Source organism: Bombyx mandarina, chromosome 19 (assembly GCF_030267445.1).
Source record: "Bombyx mandarina strain Sakado chromosome 19, ASM3026744v2".
Classification (NCBI taxonomy): Eukaryota; Metazoa; Arthropoda; class Insecta; order Lepidoptera; family Bombycidae; genus Bombyx; species Bombyx mandarina.
Genome location: NC_143225.1, coordinates 2,179,789 through 2,195,508, shown reverse-complemented (window position 1 = coordinate 2,195,508; position 15,720 = coordinate 2,179,789). Strand labels below are relative to the sequence as shown.

At 37.4% G+C, this 15,720-nt stretch overlaps 1 protein-coding gene across 3 annotated transcripts in view; it reads right to left on the bottom strand.

Moving 5' to 3' along the window:
• The window catches only part of BicD (Microtubule-associated protein Bicaudal D), a 34,545-nt gene extending 19,309 nt beyond the window's left edge, over nt 1-15,236 (bottom strand). For 2 of the 3 annotated variants that reach the window (XM_028169420.2, XM_089735221.1), the window contains exons 1-2: nt 14,854-15,236; nt 9,779-9,919 (exon numbers count right to left, since the gene is read on the bottom strand). In XM_028169420.2, the coding sequence (XP_028025221.2) occupies nt 9,779-9,919; nt 14,854-15,069 (357 nt within the window). In that variant the 5' untranslated portion in view covers nt 15,070-15,236. Of the gene's footprint in view, nt 1-6,103; nt 6,593-9,778; nt 9,920-14,853 lie in introns of those variants that run through there. The other variant, XM_028169421.2, reaches the window with a different exon arrangement.
• Between the last annotated feature and the right edge of the window lie 484 nt (nt 15,237-15,720).

Below are 15,720 nucleotides of genomic sequence, written 5' to 3'. Positions count from 1 at the left end.
ATAACCTAGGCTACCAGCCATTAGATAGCAAAAAGTTACTTAACAGACCCAGAAACGAGGGGATTTTAAGCCGTATTGTCACTAGCGAGGAAAAATGAATCCTCTTCAATACAATCAGTACAGTATTCTTATGGTTTACGCGAGTCATATACATAATTAAAATTAGTTTTACGACTCTACTTAGTGTCTGACTACCAAAGCTGTTGTGTATTCGAAACATTGGAGATATTTAACATAACTAGTGGTCCCGCAATAGTCGAAATACGACTATAATTAATTGAAAAAGTTTGAACGTTATTATGGTTCTATTGTCAAATACTTTTATCTATAATCACAGATTTCGCCAAGACTACACTATATACAAACAATATTAACCTATTCTCAATTTGATCACAGACTAACAGAGCAACAAAAGTTTGACAATAAACATAGAGTATTCATATGCGTGTGTGTCAAATACATGGTAGTGTGTGTAGCGTTTTTTTAATTGATTAAATGTATTATTATTGTTGAACCTCAGCCTCAGCCTCAGCCTTGGTCAGGCTATGGGCCTGGAGTACAGGTATTACTGTCCTTGTTGTCTTTCTTTTGTTTTTAATTTTTTATTATTATTAATAGTATTGTTAAATCTCTATTTAAATATTAATGTAATGCATGCTGTGATTGCCTCTTATTAGAGTTGCAGTTATCAATTGCTCTACACATGTCAATGTTATTTTATATCTTACTGTAAACCCTGTCGGTAATCCTTAAATAAATAAATAAATAATTAAAAAAATTACCATTCGGCACTCCTTCGCTATACTCTCTATAAGTGTGGGAAATTTCATACTCCTCCGTCCGCGCAATTTTCGTAAGAAGGGATACAAAGTTTTTGCTTCACGTATTTAAGACAATTATTCGAAAAAAGTCTTGGAAATGTGAATTAAAACCGTAAAAAAAAAGTTTAATTATATTACGCTCAGTTTGCAAGCTCGTTAGCTATGCCGTTCCCAAGCACGCCGGTAAGTCGGTAAGCGCGAGCATGGCACGTTTAATGTTTTTCTGGCACCGTGCCAAGCGGCCCGACCGTCAACAATGTTCCATAATCCATTACTAATGCAAACATTGTAACGCGAGATAGCTTCGCGCTGTAAGTATTAATTTCATGTTTTTGTTAAAAACATTCGAAACTTTATATCGCAGATGGAGCGTGTATTGATAATTGTATTTCTTGCCGGATCTTTTCAGTGGCATCGCGATTGCAATCGGGTGGTAAATTCAGCGAAGCACTGCTCTTGCTAGGGCCAGTGTTAGCAACTCTCTCAGGTTGAGTCCGTGATCTCACCTATCGGATAGTGTTAACAAATCAAACTAAATGGTCCGCACAAAACTCCTTTATTTGAAAATAAATGGTGTACACGACAAACGAATGTAATGACGCCGCAGGAACAGGAAGAGAGCAAACGCGAGGCTGTTTTTTGACAGATGTCAATTCTAGCGTGTTCCGATACACGGTGTCTCATATCAAGTTGAATTAAACTAAATAAAATCTTTACTAACAGATAGTGTGTAGCTGGAATAGCCTTCGCTACCAGCGAATAGGGGTAAAAAAAGCATTATCATTGAACCGTACAATCGTCAGCTTTTATTCATATTTACAATATTTTTTTACTATCTAGACCATTTTTGTGGTTACCAGAAGCCATTGACGTAACGAGCCCCAAACATAAACCCCTAGGTCGAGCAGGTGTTATCAGATCCCACCATTTCCACCCAGTCGCATGCTCACCCATTTGTCCTGGTGAAAGTAGAAAGACATCCCCGGGTTTCCACTAATCCCCCCGTCTACAAACTTATCGGCAAAAACGTACATACTTTCCCGTGCAGGCTTACCATATAGTATAGTATAGTATAGTATACCTATATAATATATTGTTATACTATGGTATTGCCTTATTATGAATGTCGTTCGAGAATACATGTCGGGTACGTATTTCCTCTGGAAAATTGGCAGCTGCTTAAGGAATAGCATCATTATAGTCACGTCGTTTGATACGAATTTTTTAACGTGTTTATTTATCCTTTACACGAAGGTTATTAATATTATTAAGCAAAAGGTTTTTTTTTTAATTGGTATCGGGGACAGAGCTGTAGACTAGTGATGTCAGTGCAGTTTATCTTTTTACGCAAACAACTTTAAAATATCGATCCGATGTACCTACTAATATCGATTTGAATATTTTTTTTATTGCTTAGATCGGCGGACGAGCTCACGGCCCACCTGATGTTAAGTGGTTACCGGAGCCCATAGACATCTGCAACATAAATACCGCCACCCACATTGAGATATGAGTTCTAAAGTCTCAGTATAGTTACAACGACTGCCCCACCCTTCAAACCGAAACGCATTACTGCGTCACGGCAAAAATAGGAAGGGTGGTGGTACCTACCCGTGCGGACTCACAAGCGGTCCTGCCACCAGTTACCACACAAATTATAATATTGCGGGTTTTGATTTTTATTACACGATGTTATTCCTTCACCGTGGAAGTCAATCGTGAACATTTATTTTTTATTTTTTTACTGCCCTTGTAGGCAGACTAGCATACGGCCCACCTGATGGTGAGTGGTTACCGTCGCCCATGGACTTCAGCAATGCCAGGGGCAGAGCCAAGCCGCTGCCTACCGCTATTTGTTAAGTACGTATTTCATTAGAAAAATTGATACCCGCCTGCGGGATTCGAACTCCGATACATCGCTAGATACGAATGTACCGAACGTCTTATCCTTTACGCCACGACGACTTTCGACGATATTAACACTTGATCGTACAGTTCCGAATCGAGAACACAGATACCACGATATCTTTTACACTACACGAGTCTTGTTCGTAACATAATACATCTTGTCTGGCCCAATGACAGGTCAAGGAGTGACTATTTTTAGAGCATAGACCAGTGATTCTGAACCTTTTTTTTGTTGCGGCACATATTTAACGATTTCAAAATTTGGCGGCACACAAAGAAAAAGATAAAAATTATTTACTTACTACCGAATCACATACATTTGCCAATTTTAACGAAAGAAAAGGTGCAGTAACTACTATGCAACACCTTGTGAATCCCAACTATCACTAAAACAACACGTTTTGTACGCAGAAGTGGCAAGTGTGCGCCGACTTGAGACATATTCCTACTGCTATGCACGCCGCTTCATCATAATTTGGCACTAAGAAAAACCGCGTTGCAAAGCAAATAATAAAATAATTATTTTTTTTGTGGATTTCAATATATATTCATCTTCGATCAATAATACTACTAGATTCGCGATTAGCGCTTCAAAAACGGCCCGAAAAATAAGACCACAAATAAATTTGTGGTCTTATTTCAAATTAGTATGGTCCAATCATAGCCAACACTAAGACGTCAAAACGCTGCACTGCGCGTTCAAAAACTGAGTAAAAAACCACCGTAACACCAAGGTTTTGGAAGGAATATCTTTTTTTGGTAAGTTTATAATATTAAATGTTTTTCATAAAATAATAAACACAATTATATTGTAAATAAAACACAATTTACGAATATTGTAATTGTTTGGCCAATGTTTGCAATAAGACACCAACTATTGTAACAAACATCACCTATTTTTGAACAGGGAATGCATAGAGTAGTTTTTTTTATTTTATAATATTATTTTTGTTTGTAGATTTCCTAGTAGCCCCTTGTCGCTGTGCACAATGGATATATATTGTCGCGAAAGAAAGAGGAGAATAAATAGAGGACCCTTATAAAAATTCTAGAATTGTTCAATGGTGGTGGCAAATCAATGCAAAAAAGTATTATAAAAACTTTATATGTATGTGTGAATATTTTAAGCGTATATGCTGAAAAGGATTTGTTTTCTGGGGGAAACGAACACAGCCATAAAATAAGCCTAAATTAAACTGATTATACAAAAATTCATTGATATAAGATTACATTATATTTGTAAAAAAGAAACCGCTCATATATGACTTCTAAAAGACAGCTTTATAACAAACTGAATCTGTTTAAAGGTAATTAAACCTACATTATTGTTTTAATTACTTCTGTATAAAGAATACGTTTCTACTAAAAATATACTAAAAAAATTGCAATAATCTATTTTGGACCTACATAATTATAAAATATCACACATCAATCATATCATAAAACATTAAAATCTAAATGTAGACTTTTTGTTATAAATGGTGATAGGACCTCTTGTGAGTCCGCGCGGGTGGGTACCACCACCCTGCCTATTTCTGCCGTGAAGCAGTAATGCGTTTCGGTTTGAAGGGTGGGGCATTCGTTGTAACTATACTTGAGACCATAGAACTTGTATCTCAAGGTGGGTGGAGCAGCCATTGTACTGCAAAAACTGAGACTTAGAACTCATATCTCGAGGTGGGTGGCGGTATTTATGTTGTGGATGTCTATGGGCTCCAGTAACCACTTAACACCAGGTGGGCTGTGAGCTCGTCCATCCATCTAAGCAATAAAAAAAAAAAACAGTACGGTATAAATAAGGACAGAAAATGGATCAATTACTCTTGAAAATTATATTATTGAAAGCGTGATGGCTTTAAAAGTCTTGCGTCACATATTTTGTACAACTCTTCCTCCACATTTGAAAGGAATTAGTACCTTCTTTTTTTCCTACCTATGCTGATAACCTTGAGAGGCTATTTCAGCTTCGCCCTAACGTTTGTTGGTGAGCTCGCGGGGCTCAAACCGGAGAGTTGCTAACACTGACCCTAGCAAGAGCAGTGCTTCGCAGAATCTGCCACCGGATCGGAAACGCGACCCAGAAGATCCGGCGAGAAACTCAGTGGGCTAATAAAACCGAAAACTGTAAAACGTATAAAAATAAAAATTCATAATAGAACCTTACACAATTACGATATATGTATACAAACCCATGAAATTCTCTGAAACCATTATTATGGGTTTAGAATTTCGGTATTCATTACAGAGTTTGGTGAAGAGAAATTAGTCATTTTAATTACTAAACCGTACAACAGGCTAGTTCGTCTGACAGTTTGTAATGAATAGATGAATATTTTACTAGATGGCGAGGTTACAAGTATACTCGGCTATACGCTTAAATATTCATACGGATTTCGCGTCATTTGATTTCGCGTCAAATAGTTATTTTTTAATTATTTACTAAATCTATTGGACTGTGGGGATAAACTACTATTTTGTTGTGACGAGAAAAAAAATTAGATTTTTTTACCCTACTTCGCTGGTAGTATAACGCTCAGACGAGAAAAAAAAGATACTTTAGTAACGCATAGTATCAATTTGTGTTGTGTGAAGTATTTTATAGTATCAAGATCCGAAGTACCGAATATTAAAATTAGTTTATAAAACAAGAAAAAATTCATTGTATCCATATGAGAAAATCGCAGGATACCCACCCGCACGGCAGGTGGGGTATGTGGGAGTCGAACCTCACTAAAAACTCCTGCCGCTCACAGCCCTACCCCGGACCGGGCGGGATACCACTCGGATCTTAGAATATATTTAATTGTAAATAATTATATAAATCATCGTTATTTGTTTTCTAGCATGTCTTCTTTCGTTGTTTGGAACACATCGTTTTTACTAATAAGCAGACCTGTTGTTCATATCGTGCAACATGTATTATTTTTCGGGATAGTAGTGTAGTTTACTGGTGGTAGGACCCCTTGTGAGTCCGAACGGGCGCCCGGGCGTTTCGGTTTGAAGGGTGGGGTAGCCGTTGTGACAATACTGAGACCTTAGAACTATATCACAAGGTGTGTGGCGCATTTGCGTTATAGATGTCTATGGGCTCCAGTAACCACTTAACAAGGTGGGCTGTGAGCTCGTCCACACATCTTAGCAATAAAAATAAAAAAAAAAATGTCTAATGCAATGTCACCAGTAATTATTGTGATTTCCTTAATATCTTGTAAAACAACTGGTACAGCATTATGTTGAATGTATATAACGTTCCTTCCCACTCTATTTCCACCGATATTGTCAGACTAAAAATTCAACTCATATCGTAAACAATTAGAAAGAACAAATCTATAATACAATTTTTATATCTAAAACTATAATTACGTATGCATCACCTTTTCGCGTTCATTCATATTTGCGAGAGAGGCACAAAAAAAAAACGTTTTTACACTATCGTCCGCGCACAAAACTAAAACATTATTTAGATTATTCGCACGCACACATTTGTCACTTCACACAGAAGAATGCACATGTAAACGATGCATTATCAAAACCTTACACCATCCATCCGAGTTGAGCGATGAATATTCGAATCAAGGTCGGCCGAATCGACTTTTTATTTCTGGATCGTTCAGACGACCGCGCTTACGCCACTACGGGGCATTACATCATGGTCGCTGCTGAAGGAACTTCAGTACGCGCGGTCCTTAGAATTTTAACGGAACTCTAGTAGCGACGTGCGAACGAGGGGCGTGCTACGAGAACTGAGCGAGAGAATTAACGTATGATTCACGGACAATTGCTCCAATTTCGTTGCCCACAACGTTTCTGGGGAAGCTAAGCTAATAAAATGATTACATGGATGTATCCTTGCGTCTGAACGTTTCGCTGATTCACCACAGTCGTTGCAATGCGGGCTTGGACATCGTTTTCGACTCTTTACTTTTAGACAGATTTACATTGACGGACGTTAATGAATCTTTAAGGCTCATACATCTGTTTCGAATGCAATGAAACTCTAGTCAAAATATATTCTACTAGCTATTACGAGCGACTTCGCTTGCGTGGTCAAGGAAGCGTGTCAGTGAATGTGATGTTTTTTTTTCCGGGATAAAAGGTAACCTATCAATATCTATATTTAACACTCTCACTTATTTTAAAAATCAAGTCAACCCGTTGCTTTTTTCTGTAAAAGTAGGATAAACAAACACACTTTCACATTAATAATATTCGTACGAATATGGATTTATTGAATTTTATATATGAGTTAATATATGCAAAGACAAGATTAAATAAAGAAAATGATTTAAATTATATTTATGTTTTTATTGGAACAGCGAGAAGATTATTCGCTCGCAACGAATACAAAATTTAAATCACGATAATGAACGCTGACGTCACTGTGCTAACTTAATAGTGTGGTCCTGATGTCTAAAGAGATTTTTTTCTCGTATATTAGCTGTATTTTTGATTAGCCCATATTTAAAAAAATGTTATTGCTTAATTAATAAGGATCGTTTTACGCTGACGAAAATTTTTACGTATTCTTGTCAATAATCGCATTACCAAGACGTTAGCTGTGAACATTGACGAACGTAGATGCATCAAGTCGTTTACTAAATATAAGGAGTTTAGAATTATTTAAATATTTATTTCCAATAAGTTACCTATTACATATATTCATGTCAAAAATATTTCACCGGAAGGTCTCTGACAACTGATTTGTTGAGCGAGTCGCAAGAAATCGCCGAGTCAAATTGACATTACTTAATTTTTTTGCCAACGCTAGTAACCTCATGGGGTTATACTAGTTTTATCGAACGTGTAGGCGAAGCTCACGGGGCTCAGCCTGGCGAATATGCTAACAATAGCTCAACCAAGAGCAGTACTTCGCTGAATCTACCAGCAGATCGGAATCGCGACCCACTGAGAAGATCCGGCGAGAAACTCAGTGGGCTTCGGCATAACAATACTTTTTCTAAACTAGACTTCATTCGAAAATTACGTACCGAGACTTAAAGATTTTTTTTTATTTATTGCTTTGATTGGTAGACGATCTCACAGCCCACCTGGTGTTAAATGGTTACTGAAGCTCATAGACATATACGACGTAAATGCGCCACCCACCTTGAGATATAAGTTCTAAGGTCTCAAGTATAGTTACAACGGCTGCCCCGCCCTTCAAACCGAAACGCATTACTGCTTCACGGCAGAAATAGACAGGGTGGTGGTACCTACCCGCGCGAACTCATAAGAGGTCCTACCACCAGTAATATTCAGTATAAATCTGATCATATTATCTATAAAGACTTTATTTTATTTTATTCAAAACTAAACATATCAATTTATTATTAAAAACATTTCCTTCAATTGCCTTTTTACGAGACGCTCATAATGTTACCAATATAATGAACAACAAAAAAGAAAATCTCAAAGAACGCGGTGACATTTACACCGTGCGACGCAAAAAAAAAAAATAGTTTTCAAGAACATAATTGCTGCCGAGTTAATGTGTGTGGGTAGGTACGAATGAAGAGGAGTTTTCCGCCGGAGGGATCTTTACAAAACGATGCACTCCTTAACCTCTTCAGGGACATAGACACATCTGTGCTCTTTTTTTGTTTTTTGTAATGAACAATCTCTACTTTGGTTTTTTTTTTTAATTATCAAATTGTTTTCCATATAAAATGAACAAATTGCAATAAATAATAAATTTAATTCCTGTTTTTTGTGCTTTAAATAATCATTTCAGACGTGGTTATAAAAGCGGTTCGTATACAGTCCTTCTCATTGAAGAGCGAATTCATCGTCCCTAGCTTTTGATATTCGAGTGTAAGAGGGATAATTTTTTGTTATATATAAAACTAGCTTTTGCCCGCGGCTTCGTTACTTTGGGATAGCGCTCAATTTTACCCGCGACTTCATTTACGTAGAAGGTGAAAATATTTTTGAATAATAGAATGATAAGGAGCTATTTAATGTAACAAAATCACGCTTTTTAACCGACCTGGAGAATCAACACTGAAAGAATTTTTCAAATCGGACCAGTAGTTCCTAACATTAGCTTGTTCAACCAAAGAAACAAACAAACTCTTCAGCTTTATCATATTAGTATAGATAATTAAATAATAAGATTGATTTCAGTTATCTTCTCTCCAAACTTTCATTTAAATGTAGATGTATTTCCCTAATCTAAAATGGTTTTTAAAATGTGTGTTAAGTTAACAGATGTCGCCGCTGTCTATAAGCGAACATCCCACTGTAATTCATATTATACATATGGATGGTAGAAGTAAGGAGCAACATCTTATGTATTAATAAGTGAAAATGAGCCAATTAAGGTGGCGCCATAGTCGCAAGTGGAAACATTTTAAAAAGCGCCATAAACTTCACTTCAACCAGCAAACTTCGCTCTGTTTAAAACTGCTATATTCATATCATTTCCACTTCCTACACTAGCGCTGCTTCGGTGAGTTTTCGAACTATAAGTTTCCGTTTACAGGTGGACACTATTTCAACTTGTCCCTTAAATAAGATGGCGTTCCTTACCCTCCATAATTATGGTAAAATATTTAAAATAGTATTTTTTTGACGTACCTACTTAGAGCAATAAACGATAAAGAGTATATCTTCTACTGAGCGAGTGATATAACACGGCAAAAGCCAAGAACTGCTCTTGTTAGGGCTAGTTTTAGCAAACTCTCTCAGGTTGAGCCTGTGAATTCACCTACCGACCATAGCGTAGCTGGAATATCTCTTAAGCTACTACCCTCAGACACAGCCCACTGAGTTTCTCGTCGGATCTTCTCAGTGGGTCGCGTTTCCGATCCGGTAGTAGATTCGAAGCACGGCTCTTGCTAGGGTTCGTGTTAGCAACGTCATCAGGTTTGAGCCCCATGAGCTCACCTACTAGTTAAGGCGACGCTGATATAGCCTATCAAGGCTATCAGCTTGGGTAGGAAAATAAAAAAAATAAAAAAAGCTACCAACGTATAGATAGAGATAAAAAAAAGAAACTCTAATAAATGCTATGGATTAACTTACCGCGTTATTGACATCCCAAAACGTACCTGTTTAGTTTCGCTCTCCAGTTCAAGTATCTGTAGAGTGAGGGAGCTCTCCATCGCCGCCGACTCGTTGAGGAGGGCATTCTCTTGTTCTATACCACTCTGCGTTGTTACCTTCTGCGACGAGTCCAATTTCATTAAAGCCTGTATAAGAAACAACGTGTTTAATTAGTGATCCGTGCTGAAGGAAGCCGTATCGGTCGATTTTATTTAAGGTTTTACAAACGGCGTGTTGTGGTCGCACAAGGATAGGTACTGTTTCAGCTAATACTTAAGGTTGGTTTTGCTTTGCTTAAATGATCTAACGGCCCAGCTGATGTTACGCGGTTACCGGAGTCCATAGATATCACAACGCGAATATCTCAGAAGGTCGGTCTTAATGATAACGCGATTTTTTGCGAACTGTTATACGTAATTGAGAAAATATCTTTTTAAAAAAGATTTTATTGGTGAAATAGACATATAAAGATTTTTACGACGACAATGAAGGCAACCGTGCCGTGTGGAATTAGGAATAGAACTGACTAACTAGGGAGGGGATTGTTCTCTAGTAAAGGATCATAATTGCTGATGCTATTCGGGAAAGGTGATAATGAAAGCAAGGCTAGGAACCAGAGGGTATCATAACAGAACGTTGATTTTACACGAGGCTTGTGGAGAGTATTAAACGGTGGCAGCGGCTTAGCTCTGCCCCTCGCGTTGCTGATGTCCATGATTGACAGTATACATTCACCACCAGGTGGGCCGTATACCTGTTTGACTACAGGGGCAATAAAAAAAACACGATGTTATACCGTTGATCTGGTTCGTGAGCACGAATCTACGTATTTCATTAGAAAAATTGGTCGTTAAATGGCGGTATTTGAGTTGTTATCTATAAGTTCAGATAACCGTTAGCTAAATAATAATATCTACAAAATAATTCCTCCTCCATTTATCTAAATTGCAATAAAAAACTGTCCAAATTATAACTTTTTTATTGTCCTTGTAGGCAAACGGCCTACCTGATAGTGAGTGTTCACCGTCGCTCATGTACGTCAGCACTGCCAGGGGCAGAGTCAAAACGCGGCCTACACGTGTATTGGCATCTTCCAGTGTTCAGATATATTGGTATTTTAGTCATCAACTGCTTCGGTGGTGGAAAGTTAGCGCCTCTGATTGTCGGGCCAGTGTTCGCTTTTCCGCATAAGTGAAAACATTTGTGTGATGAACATATTTGTTTGCTCTTTGTCTGGATGTTTAATCCCTCGACCACCGTGTAGGTGCCCTATGCAGCGCACTAAAGTAACTCTGTTGATTACTGTTACTAAGCGTCTGGATTTTTACTAACTTTACCTTCTTTTGTTAATGTATCTTTTAGTCTTTTCGGTCACGTTGCGAGGAAACGGGGTAACAATCTCGAAAGACTACTCATCACCGGCAAAGTGGAAGAAAAGAGGCTTAGGGAGCGTAGTCCCATGCGCTGCTCTGATCAGACTAAGACGACTTTGGATTCCAGGATCTATGTCGCTATCCACTGCGCGGAGGACAGAAAGGAATAGAGGGACATCGTCCTTATAAAATTGCTCCGTAAAGGTCACGACCCTCAGCACTGAGGAACACGATGCACGGAGGAAGGAGTCTTTTAGGTCTCTCAGAAATAGATTCATTCTCAGTATCTTCGGATTCATCCTTTTAAGAATACTAGAGAATTACTTCAGTGGGTCACGTACGGCGCCGGTGACCTACGTGGCAGTCAAACAGTTAATATTGTATAGTGTCTATTTAATAAATAATAGTTTTTTTTTTTATTGCTTAGATGTGTGGACGAGCTCACAGCCCACCTGGTGTTAAGTGGTTACTAGAGCCCATAGAGATCTACAACGTAAATGCGCCACACACCTTGAGATATAGTTCTAAGGTCTCATTATAGTTACAACGGCTGCCCCACCCTTCAAACCGAAACGCATTACTGTTTCACGGCAGAAATAGGCGGAGCCGGTGGTACCTACCCGTGCGGACTCACAAGAGGTCCTACCACCAGTAGAAGTACATATTATATAAGTTTGTAGATCAAAATTTGGCTCCCACAGTACTGGGAATCGTAGTATCGTTTTAAACGTATTTATTCTTATTTAACTTTTGAGATAGATTTATAATCCTTTTCGTAGCAGCGGGAACGATTTTTTTTACATCGCATCACATGAAAAAAATGTTTTCTCTACATCTGAACGAATTCATGGTATTGAAAAGCCCAAGATTAAGTTAATTAAGACGAACGCTAACAAGGCAATCGTCGGTAGCAACAATAACTCTAAAAATCACAATAAAACTAAAGCAACTGGCGAAAGTGATTCGCGATTTTATTTTACTTATTGTTTTTTTTTTTTACTGCTCAGATGGGTGCACGAGCTCACAGCCCACCTGATGTTAAGTGGTTACTGGAGCTCATAGACTTCTACAACGTAAATGCGCCACCCACTTTGAGATATAAGTTCTAAGGTCTCAGTATAGTCGTAGTTACAACGGGTACCCCACCCTTCAAACCGAAACGCATTACTGCTTCACGGCAGAAATAGGCAGGGCGGTGGTACCTAGCCGTGCGCACCCACAAGAGGTCCTAACACCAGTAATTACGCAAATTATAATTTTGTGGATTTCATTATTATTACACGACGTTATTCCTTCACCGTGGAAGTCAATCGTGAACATTTGTTAAGTACGTATTTAATTAGAAAAATTGGTACCCGCTTGCGAGATTCGAACACCGGTGCATCGCTAAATACAAATGCACCGGACGTCTTATCCTTTAGGCCACGACGACTTATTTATTGTATTTATTACTTTTAACTGACTTCATATAAAGGAGGTTTTCACTCTAGAGCGTATGTTTATTTTCAGCAAAGCAAATTAATATTGTAAAGTGTAGCTCATTTCATACAGTGAAGCCCCAGTCTATTCAATTAAAATGCACCCTGAATGTATACGGGCACATGTCTGAGTGAAGCCTGAAGAGTATTTTTCCCCTTATTTCACCTTGTTTTTTTCTTTTTCTTTTAAAGCTCTAGGCATGCGTTTCAGTAGTGATACGAATTCTCGTATTCACGTGCGGTAGTTAGATAATTAGAGTTGTCCGAAATATTTATTTCAGATATCATTAGCTCAGTCACCCCAATCGTTGTCTTTTTTATAAGCAACATATGTAAAGGCTATAAACATATTATTTATTTTAAATTGATTCTCGAGTATCGATGTCACATATATTACTTTTCATCCTCAGACAGTAATAAAAGCTATGGAATTCCATTTCGGTTCCAGAGCTGACATGCTTTACACTAGAAAGTATGACTGACCAACTTCAAATTTATGTATGATGTATATAATAGATCCCAGTCCGGGCATAGCTGAAATAGCATCATAAGCTTCCAGTGAATAAGTCAGAAAAAATTAATAATAATAATGCCAGCAGCACAGACAGGCAGTTGCCTAATGCTGCGAAATCTTTTCAAATCTCATTTGAAGAATGATATGACACAAAGCAAAATATGTTCGTTTTAAACAAAAAAAAAAGAAAAACTGGAGATAAAAAATAAAAGCCCAGACAATTTTTTGTGCTACTCAAACCGATTCCAGCCATCTCTTGATTAGTCATCGAGATTCAAACAAATAATACTTTTTGCACAGATTCTTCAGGGCACTGGAAGTGGTATCTGAAATTCATTCCTACATTTAACTCCGTTTTTAGTTAAATGCAGTTTCTTTCTATACACTTTTTATTGTTTAAATGGTCTACGATAATGCCAGCAGACAGCTTCAGACGTGAGACTAAATCTCATTTCTACAGTATAACGGCCACCTCGTCTTTCAAACCAAACTGCATTAATGCTTCACGGCTTAAATGGGCAGGGTGCTGGTATCTAAACATCTAGACTCACAAGACATCCTATCACTAGTAATCTATTTTAAAAACAAGATATTTGAGATATACAGGTCCTTTATAGGCCCTTTTCACCAATCTAGTAACTTTAACTTAGTTTCATAAATTTAATTCACATCATTCTGTATTCAGTTCTCAAACGGATTCTTCTATGACTTATCCCATAAAGTCGTGTTAGTAAGTTTTGAGGTTTAATCAGGTTAATGATTTTAGTGTGTGTCCAGAATTTGTGGAGGATTCACATCAACAGGCCTTACTAGATAGAGAGTAGAAAGTGGTAGTTAACTATATCTATTTCAAAATCAGATATTATACATAGCACTCAGTTGCTGTATCTATAATATGGAGAACCTAGAATATTGATTAAGATTTCTGTAAGCAACAACTTACACTGAATTTGATTAATTTTACTTGATGCAGAATATTAACACTTTATCTGCTTTCACTTGCTTTGAAAATCTCAACAATATTGTAATGAATGTATTAAAATGATTCTTTTTAAATTGTCAATTTCAATAAATAAAAAAATCAAATCACCAGTTTATTGTATGAATTAAGATGATTTTATAATAACCATACAAAAATTGGTTTCCAAATGTCATTATGATTTTATCAGAGAAAAATTACAATATTTTTTTGTTAGATTTTTTCCTTCAATATCACTCACTTTTTCTCTTGCTCTGAATCATAATAGTTTAATTTAGGAGATAATGATCTGTTATTAGTGGTTATGTAGATTTTATCACACCACTTTGGAGCTAAAACCTTTTCCTATTCTTTTATTGTGTAACAGAGAAAGTAAAATTATAATGTATTTATCATGTAAATTCTACCAACCATTAAATCATAATTAATGGCTTTCGTTTATTATTCCAAGTTATCACTTAAAAGTTTTAATTTTAGAATAAAAACTAATAAAACTCTTTTCAGCCATAGCCAATTGCATGTTTTGTTAGTCTTTAATGCGAAATTAACAAAGATTTGCCTATTATAAAAGTTCTACGTAGGTTATAATATTTATCATACTTTATTAAGTAGCTTTAGAAAGTAAAAGATTCGAATGTGAAATTGTATAAATTTGAAATCCTCGTTTCAGCTCTTTTTAATGAACTCGTTAATGCATGAAGAGCGAAATTAATGAGACTGTATGTAGGCCACTAACCTCTTGTGTTATATCCAAGTCGTGCTTGGTGTTCTCGTACAGGATTTCCAGTTCGTCGCATCGTTGCTGCAGGACGCTTTTTTCTTCCAAGAGTACCAGGCCAAGCTGAGCCGATTGTATCTTCTCGCTACTTGCCTGGTCGAGCTCTCGGCCAAGCCTCTCGATCTCAGCCTTCAGCTCGGCCACCGATAGCTCGCTGTGAGCCGTGGCTGCCATCGTGTGACAGTTAAACGGCTATATACTTAAACTTCATAAACAAAGTAAACAATCTCAGAAAAACAACTAATAAATAACGTGTAAAATCAATTGTTTCTACATTCTCCTGAAGGTAAAACGTCTTGACAGCTCAATTTCGGGCTACCGTGTGAAAAATGAAATTCGTACCGCACGGGGCTGCCAGCTGTCAAATGTCTCGATACATACGTTCACTGTGCACTTTGTTAAAATTCTAGGCCGTAATAAAATTAAAACTTAGGTATCTTAAACGAATGAATTTAAAACAATTAATATAAATTATTTTTTAATATTATTATTTATTTCGGTTTCAATTCCGTATCTATTTGCTGGTAGGTTTAGAGGATATATTAGCCACGCGCGGAAGGGTAGGCTAGCTCACTGACTCAACCAAAGATAATTTGTTAACACTAGCCCTAATAAGGGAAGTGCTTCGCAGAATCTATTGACGGATCTCAATCGGCGAGTGACTGACTCAGAGCAGTGCTTGAATACTCTAAAAACACCAAGAGTGGATCCGGGGGATCCGACAAGTCATGTTTCGGGCTACGGTGGATTTGCGTTTCTCCGTCGCCTGGGTTGGATATACAATTAGCGGCGGCCAGGAAAAAGGGTTATCGTGTCGCGCCACTT